Source organism: Dendrobates tinctorius, unplaced genomic scaffold, assembly GCF_039654945.1.
Source record: "Dendrobates tinctorius isolate UK_male_01 unplaced genomic scaffold, ASM3965494v1 ptg000029l, whole genome shotgun sequence".
Lineage (NCBI taxonomy): Eukaryota > Metazoa > Chordata > Amphibia > Anura > Dendrobatidae > Dendrobates > Dendrobates tinctorius.
This window is the reverse complement of record NW_027361697.1, coordinates 31223196-31232313: the sequence shown is the minus strand read 5'-3', so window position 1 is coordinate 31232313 and position 9118 is coordinate 31223196. Positions and strand designations below refer to the sequence as shown.

The window sequence follows — 9118 nt, the reverse complement described above, 5'->3', positions numbered from 1 at the left end:
TTGAAATAGATCACTCTGCTTGTAATGACTCTATATAATATACGAGATTCACTTTTTGTATAGAAGAACTGAAATAAATCAACTTTTTGATGACATTCTAATTTTGTGAGATGCACCTGTATACCAGTTAACATCTATGGTAATAGAGAAATTATGTTTCTGCACTCAGAGTACAGATAGCAATAACCCTACACCTTTTCCCTATTACCATAATTCAGGGATAATATATAGAAAGAAAAACCGATACAATGCTGTGTATCCACTAGACACTAAACCTACAAATATGATACACAACTGAAAATTATAGAAATAATCATGGTTATTGATTAATAAATATAAGACAGTTTGTGAAATGTTTACAAAATGCAATAGGGGGAGAGCAACTAGAACAGGTGGAAAAAATGCGGGGTGATGCGGGACAGAAATACATAGTATATGCACCAAATTGTATAAACAAGAGTGTAGAAATTCTATCAAGTATCAATAATACATACTGTATAAAATCGCTAAACATCAAAATTACAGTACTATGATAAGAAGTGCAATACCAATATATGTATATAATTTGTAGATAAGGATAGTCACTGCAGAGCATATACACCAAGTAGGTGTCCTCACATAAATGCATCTGACTTGTATATAATAGTTAAAATTCACAAGTGTGACACTAGCCAAGTAAAGTACAACGAAAGTGCAAAAGTATATGGAATGCAAAGTGCCAGAGTGGAAAAAGTGCAAAATAGGGGAGGATGATGGCAGTATACTATCCAAAGGTAAAGCCCTGTAGGAGCCCACTCAGCCCGACGTGCATTTTGCCTGAGCTTTGACGAGGGTACCTATTTCATATGCTATTGCACTTTCGTTGTACTTTACTTGGCTATAATCAATAAACATGATTATTTCTATAATTCTCAGTTGTGTATCATATTTGTAGGTGTAGAGCATAATTCAGGGATGTCACACTCACAAACACAGAGGGCCAAAATTAAAAATGTAGACAAAATCACTTTCGGGGTGGGAGACTCACTCGCTGTCGGGGACAGCGGCGCACTATGGGGCCTGGTGTCAGCACCCGCGAGTGGGCCCCAGCTTGCTCAGGGCCTCGGTTCTTGCAATACTTACCTCTCCTCTTTCCTCCACAGCTGCATGGTCTTCCGCGTCTTCTGACTCTGTCACATTTCAGGTCAGAGGACATAATGAGTTCACTACAGCATGCTCTCTGCTCTGAACAGTCACAGTGCAGAGAGCAAGAAGCTGGTGACGCTGAGGAGTCTAGAGCAGAGCAGTGGCCAGTGAGGAGAGGTGAGTATTTCATTTTTTAATGTTTGGGGCATTATATGGGGCCCATTACATATGGAGCATTATATGGGACACATTAAGTATGGAGCACTATATTTGGCCCATTCTGTATAGAACAATATATGGGGTCTATTGTACTGAATGGAGCAATATATGGAAATCATTATACTGTATGAAGCAATATAAGGTGTCCATACTGTATAAAGCAATATAAACGGGCCCATACTGTATGAAGCAATATATAGGACCCATTCTGTATGGAGCAATATATGGGATCCATTCTGTATGAAGCTATGAAGCAATATCTATGGCCCATACTGTATGGAGAATTAGATGGGTCCCATTCTGTATGGAACAATATATGGGGTCTATTATACTGAATGGAGCAATATATGGAGCTCATTATACTGTATAGAGCAAAAAATGGGGCTCATTATTCTGTATGAAGCATGATGTGGTGCCCATAATACTGTATCGAGGATTATACTGTATGGTTTCTGAGCTATTGTAGAATTTACAGTAGATATCACTCATGTAATGTAAGAAGGGAGTGAAATCTTTGGAATTGTACTATATTGATATTTCTCTGCCCTATCTGTGCATCATAAATTGTGGTATGTGTTAAAGGGGCCCACTAAGACTTTTTCACCCGGGGCCCATGAAAACCTGGAGCCGGCCCTGGGCAAGCAGCTTGGTAAGAAGGCAACAACTACTGGCAGAATTATTAGAAAATGGAAGAAGCAAAACATGACTGTCAGTTTTTCTTGATCTGGGGCTCCCCTCATCTAGTGGGGTAAGGATGATTCCGAAAAAGGTCAGAAATCCGCCTGGAACTACACAGGAGGAACTAGTCAATGACCTGAAGATAGCTGGGTCTCAAACATTACCATTAGTAGCACACTATGTTGTCATGGATTAAAATCCTGCAGATTACGCAAGGTTCCCCTGCTCACGCCAGCACATGTCCAGGCCTGTTTGAATTTCACCAATGACCATCTGGATGATTCAGAGAAGGCATGGGAGAAGGTCATGTAGTCAGATGAGACCAAAATAGAATATATTTGTATCAACACCACTCGTGTTTGGAGTAAGAAGAAGGATGAGTACAACCCCAAGAACACTGTCCCAACCATAAAGAATGGTGGGTGAAACATCATACTCTGTGGGTGCTTTTCTGCAGAGGGGATAGGATGACTGCACTGTATTAAAGGGAGAATGGATGGGGTCATGTATAGTGAGATTTTTCCAACAACCTCATTGAAGATGAGTCATGGATGGGTCTCCCAGCATGACAATGACCCAAAAGACAAAGACAGGGCAACTAAGGGCAACAAAAGACAAAGACAGGGCAACTAAGGGCAACTTTGTAAGAAGCATTTCAAGGTCCTGGAGTGGCCTAGTCAGTCTCCAGACCTGAACCCAATAGAAAAACTTTGGATGGCGCTGAAACTCAATGTTGGCCAGTGACAGCCCCGAAACTGAAAGATCTGAAAAAGATCTGTATTTAAGAGTGGGTCAAAATCCTTGCTGCAGTTTATGCAAGCTTGGTCAAGAACTACAGGAAATATCTGACCTCTGTAATTGCAAACAAAGTTTTTGTACCAAATATTAAGTTCTGCTTTTTTATTGTATTAAATAGTTATTTAATGCAATAGAATGCAAATTAATTATGTAAAAATTATACAATGTGATTTTATGGATTTTTTTTTATTCAGTCTCTCACAGTTGAAGTGTACCTATGATAGAAATTACAGACCTCTCCATTTTTTGTAGGTGGGAAAACTTGCAAAATTGTCAGTATATCAAATACTTCTTTTAGCCACTGCACTACCTACTCCAGCTCTGATTTTACTTATGTCATAACTAAAGCAAGCAGATATTGGACTGGTTTATCATTTTTCACATGAATTATGAAATTTTTAGGGTTTGACTTCATGAGTAAACTTCAATATTTATAAGGATAAAACGACAAGTAGCTCAAGTACTCAATATGTCTTTATCTGTATAGGTTCTCATAAGTCATTACATCCTGACACATAAAGCTGTAAATGGTTATCTGTTGATAATAGTTTACATGACTTACTGCTACTAGAATGATAAATGTATAGTCTTCTTTGTTGTTCTCTTAAAGGGGTTGTCCAGTCTTAAATAAAAGGTCTTCAGTCACTCTATTTTACTGTAGAATGACAAATTGAGACAGTGAGCGCACACTGTCATGATTTCCCGTATTTCCCATCATACTTGCAATCATGTGCCGACTAGACTTCTCTTGTTCTCTCAGTTCTCTTGCACTGAAAGTCTAGTCGACACATGACTGCAAATATGCTACCGCATACCTAAGGTCAAGTGGCTGCAAACCCATGAGTAGGAATGCAAGAGAATCCTCACAATGTGTGTGTCACACACTGTCACTATCCTGCAGTCTATTCATTTGAGGAACGATGCATGCACGGGGAAAGGCCAAAAAAGCACCACTACATGCACACTACAACTGTGACGGACTCAGCTTCTGCTGAGCCCATATTTTGAGTGGACCCTCTGGGTCATGGCACCCACCCACCGAGGGCGAGCTTACCTTGTGAGAATCCACCCCCTATGCAGGGAGTGTCACGGGCAAGGCCAAGGGGGTGAGCCACCACGACTGCTGGGACCAGACGCCGGCTCAGGGGGACACTAAGTGCAAGTGTCTGACTACAAGGACGAGCAAGAAGCAAGACAAGACAAGACGTAGGTGCAAGGTATCTTCATTAGGATAACTTCAGAATCACATTCAGTGTAAAAACGTGAGAACAAGCAAAACGTGCAAAGTGCGTGCATGGGCACGCCAAGGTCCATAGCATGGTACGTGCCAGGAGGCATGCCTGGGTTCAGGTAAAGGCACAATGGCATTGGACTCCGGACAGCTGGCAACGATAGACATGATCAGGGCATCAGGCTGCGGACATCAGCTCCGGACATCCGGCCGCAGTCATCAGGCTTATGATCTCTGGCAGCGATCGGCAGGTTCCGGGCATCCGGCAGGCAAACCAGGGTTCAGGCAAGGAGGCATGACAGATCTCCAGGCATGATGTTTGTTAGGGAACACGCCAAGGTCCAAGGCAAGATTTCAGGCAGGATGCGTGCTAGGAGCCACACGGGAGGCACACCTCACTGGCCAGTGCACACGGCTGTAACACCAGCACGAGGCACGGCTAAGGCACAGGAGGTGGGCAAGGGAACCTTTGTGCTAGGAGCCACGCCAGGGTTCAAGGCAGGGTGCGTGCAAGGAGCCACGCCAGGGTTCAAGGCAGGGTGCGTGCTAGGAGCCACGCCAGGGTTCAAGGAAGGGCTGCGTGCTAGGAGCCATGCAGAAGGCACGCCTCACTGGCCAGTGCACACAGCTGTACACAAACACAAGGCACTACTACGGCACAGGAGGCGGGCAAGGGGAACCCACACTGGGGTTCAAGGCAAGGACAAGGCAAGGAACAAGGCAAGACAAGGTAAGGCTAGGCGAGAAACAAGGCAAAACAGGGTATGGAACACGGAGCAGAACATAGGCAGAAACAGAGCCAGGTCAGAGCGATGACACAGTCTAGCAGCGGAGCGTAGGCCGAAGCCCAGAGCCGGGCCAAGACAGAGCCTTGGGACTAGTCAGGGAGTGTGCTAGAGAGCACCAGAGGACAGAGTACAGAAAATCAGGCTGAGTCAAGAACATGAGAAGTACTACAAGGCTCAGAATAGAAAAGACCAGACATGGCAAAACAGGCAAGGCAGAGAACAGAGGAAGGACTACAAGTCAAAGAATAGCTAAGGCGAGACATAGCAAAACAGGCTAAGGCAGAGAACAGCAGAAGTACTACAAGGCAATGCAAGGCAAAGACAAACATGGCACGAGAGACAAACATAAGACAAGGCACGGGACAAGAGACGGAGTACGAGCACAGAGCGTGTGCAGAGACGCATGACAGGGCAGAGTGCAAGGGTACAGAATAAAAAGAGCGACCCAGCAGACCAAACAGCCATGCAGGGAAGCAACACAATACTCAGGCCCTGACCATAGGGAGGGGCGGTCTGATATAGTACCATAGCACCAGTACTTCCGGGTCAGGACCAGGGAGGGACTTTGAGTTCAGATCCTCCAGGATCACAGAGAGCAGTCACATGACCACGGATTCCAGACATGCAGAGATGATTGCAGAACCAGACAGCGCTGGAGCCTTGGAAAGGTCACATGATCAGGGGTTCCAGACATGCAGTGATGATTGCAGAAGGCAGAGCAGAAACGCAGGCATCTTGCAGCCCAACAGTGCATGAGGTGAGTGTGCACACTGCTCTAAGGAACAAGCAGGATAGCAGACATGAGATGTGCATGCACACCGCTCCAGGGGTCATGAGGCAAAGCAGACATGGCGGACGTGACAACAACACTTTACTCTGTCCTCAGCGGGGCAGATGAGTGTGCCTGCACAGGGGCACAATGTCAAGGACACTGTAAAAGGTGTCATCCACGCAAAGCAAGAAGAGAGGAGGTGTCAGATCAAGAACACCGACGTCCATTGGACCAGCTTGGCCAATAGGTGAGTAAAATAAAAGCTATTTTTTGTTTTATGGAGAGTGCATTGGAGACATTTATACAGCATTCTAGAATGCTGTCACATAGGGCTTACAGGTGCCGGCTGAACTATGGGGAAAAATCTGGTGACCGGTTCCCTTTAAGGGATAAGGCACAGGTATCAGCCTAGATCTGCAATGATTATGTGAACTACCAAAGTCATTTTATCAGGAGCTGTTACTGTAGTATGAGTTATAATCACTTTTTATCTTACAATATATTCTCTCAAGAGTGTTCAGCAAATTAATTTCCCTTAACTTGGATTAATTCTATGTCTGAATAAATTGGTGGGATGTTGACTACAGCTTTTTCTAGGGTTTTTTTGACCAATCATATTCATTGTTTGCAGAAGGGCATGTGGACTGCAGGCTTTCAAAATTGACTATCTAGTTTATGAGTACACTACATAAAGTATCATGAATCTATATTACACTGTTTATATAATGTGCCTGACTTGACTGAACGCGTTTCGAACACGTTGTGTTCTTAGACTCAGTTACTCAGAACTGAGTCAAAGAACACTTAACATGTTTGACACGCGTTCAGTGAAGTCAGGCACTCTTCCTCCGGAATACTCTGCTTTTGCATGTCTAACATCCTTGCTTTTGTTTTAAATGGATACAAATAAAGAAACTTGATTTTATCTTTTGGAGCTGGATTTCCCTCTTCTCTCCATGTGTACAAGCTAACCATCTGGCAGGGAAGCTAATCCATGCGCCAAACTCCTGAACACGTCGGGATTCTTCATAAGGGTAAATTAACTCCATTTTTGTTGTGTATATACTTATATTTTATACCTTACATAGAAAGGATGTGATATAATGAAAAATTGACTGTATTATACATTTTGTCAAACAACTTTACTTATGAGATTTGTTGCTCTCCAATGAAGGTGATGTCACTAGTATTGTTGATCTACTATTCTATAAATCAGGTTATCACCTCTGATGTTTTCTCTCATGGATGCTGGTGTATAGAGACTCCCTTAGTGCCGCAGAATTGTTATTTCTATAGTGCTAGTGGCTCCTTGATTGGAGACGGGGACACATTGCTGGATATAGGGAATATCAGGGCCTCTGAGGTTCAGCCGCCCATGAGCAGTGGCACCACAACGTGCTCCCTCGGGTGCCAACCTCTGCTGGCAGGCAGGTATTAAGCACAGGAGCAGCACAGGGCTATTAGATACACATTTGTTAATGTTCCATGTTTTAATATTTTTTGTGTATGATCTTTGTGTCGTGTGTTTTCAGGCCATGATGCCAATATAGGGCATTTTTAGAAAAAATGTTTAATTAAAGGTTATAATTTTTAATTCAGTTGGTCCTTATATGATTTATGACTTTTTGAGACCTTACACTGTTCTAAATATCCATCAATAACTCTCTGTTGACTCAATAACTGCAGAGATTAAACCTCCTCTGTTATTAACATTAGCAAAATTAACATCAGCACAAAAATAGAGCACCACGAGCATCATGGCATGATTTCCATCACCCATGGCAAGCACTAGAGGGAGTGGTGTTGTAAAGTACTGTATGTAGCCACTGGACCTAGGAGCAGTTGATATGTGTCCTGTGGAGCGATGACTGACGCTTTTCTATCATGAAGTCTGATGGATGAGTCTAGATTTGGCAAATGCCAGGAGAATGTTTCCTGCCTGACTGCATTGTGCCAACTGTAAAGTTTGGTGAAAGGGGTCAAGAGTGTGGGGTGATTTACAGGGTTTGGTCCAGGACCAAGAAGTTGTCCGGTTACAACACTTTCGCAGAACAGATGATAACTTACTGATCATGGGGAGGTCCGAGAACAATGATTGTGTAGAACGAGGAATTTTTATAACAAATACATTTTCACAATATGAAGCATTAGGTCAGATGTTTCACCGCAGCTCTATTTCTTTTTTTTTTAAGCTGCTTGAAAAAGTCAAGCTCAGGGCTCAGGAATTAATGGAGCACAAGTTAAGCATGTGCACTGCTGATCCATTCTAACGGCATACAATTTCTCATTCTGACGATAGGTGTGGATCACAGCGGTTGGGTCCCTACTTATCAACAAGTTATCACTTGTCCATATTATATGTGATAGCTCATCACAAAGCAACTCCTTTAATGCTACAGCATAGCTATAGATTTTTGACAATTGCATGCTCCAAAATTTGTGGGAACAGTTTGTAGAAAGCTATTTTTGTTGCAGCTTGACTGGTCATCAAAGAGCTCTGACATCAACCCCATCCAAGACCTTTGGAATGAACTAGAATGTAGATTAAAATTCACACCATTTCATCTATCATCAGTGTTTGTTCTCACAAATACCGTTCTATATAAACAAGCAAAAATTCCACCGGACACTCACCAAAATCTTGTAGGAAGCCTTCCCAGAAGAGCGGAAGCTGTTTTTTCTGCAACATGGGAACCAATTCCATATTAATGCCCATGGATGATTTAGAACAAGATGTCATAAAAGCTCCTGTACGTGTAATGTGTTGGTGTCCCAATACTTTTATTCATATATTGTACTTAGGAATCCAACATTAACTATCGTACCAAAATGTCATTGGGTCCTGAGATTTAACTCACCCGGGACACAAGGAACTGTTTTAGATCACATAATATCATGACATACTGTATTTTCTTTTTATTGTTGCAAAAGAGGAGAAATAAGGAAACTTAAAGAGATTATACAGTAAAAATAGCTTATCTCTAACTATTTGGTTGTAAAGAGCTAATCATTTTCAGAAAAAAATACGTCAGAAACAAAGTCCAAATATAATTGTTGATAAGGTATAAAACATATAAATGCAGCGTATGAGGAAACAATATTTCTATAGCATCTTGTTCACACAGTTGTCATAATCAGTGACAATGACATCAAGAAATATTTTGGCATTAGTTTTACTTTTGCTGATTTTTGGCAATAGTGAGAATTCCATGGTTAAACTCAACAATGGAGGATATGAAGATATAGTTATCGCTATTAATCCTAACGTCAAGGAAGATCTTGAGATCATTGAGAATATAAAGGTGAGAATTATAATTATTTGTGAGCTTTAATATATGAAAAGACCATTTCTCTCTGTGTGGAGTGAAAAGGCAATCACTATTAGGCCATGTTCACACATTCAATATTTGGTCAGTATTTCACATCAGTAGTGGTAAACCAAAACCAGGAGCGGGTGATAAATACAGGGCTCGAACAAAAAGTGAAAATATTTTGAAAACTTACAAA

At 42.1% G+C, this 9118-nt stretch overlaps 1 protein-coding gene across 1 annotated transcript in view; it reads left to right on the top strand.

Annotated features, from left to right (window-relative positions):
• Positions 1-8727: 8727 nt before the first annotated feature.
• Positions 8728-9118, top strand: part of LOC141085892 (calcium-activated chloride channel regulator 4A-like) — a 49701-nt gene continuing 49310 nt past the window's right edge. The window contains exon 1 of the mRNA XM_073571510.1: positions 8728-8913. Coding sequence (XP_073427611.1) covers positions 8755-8913 — 159 coding nt within the window. The 5' untranslated portion in view covers positions 8728-8754. The remainder of the gene's footprint in view (positions 8914-9118) is intronic.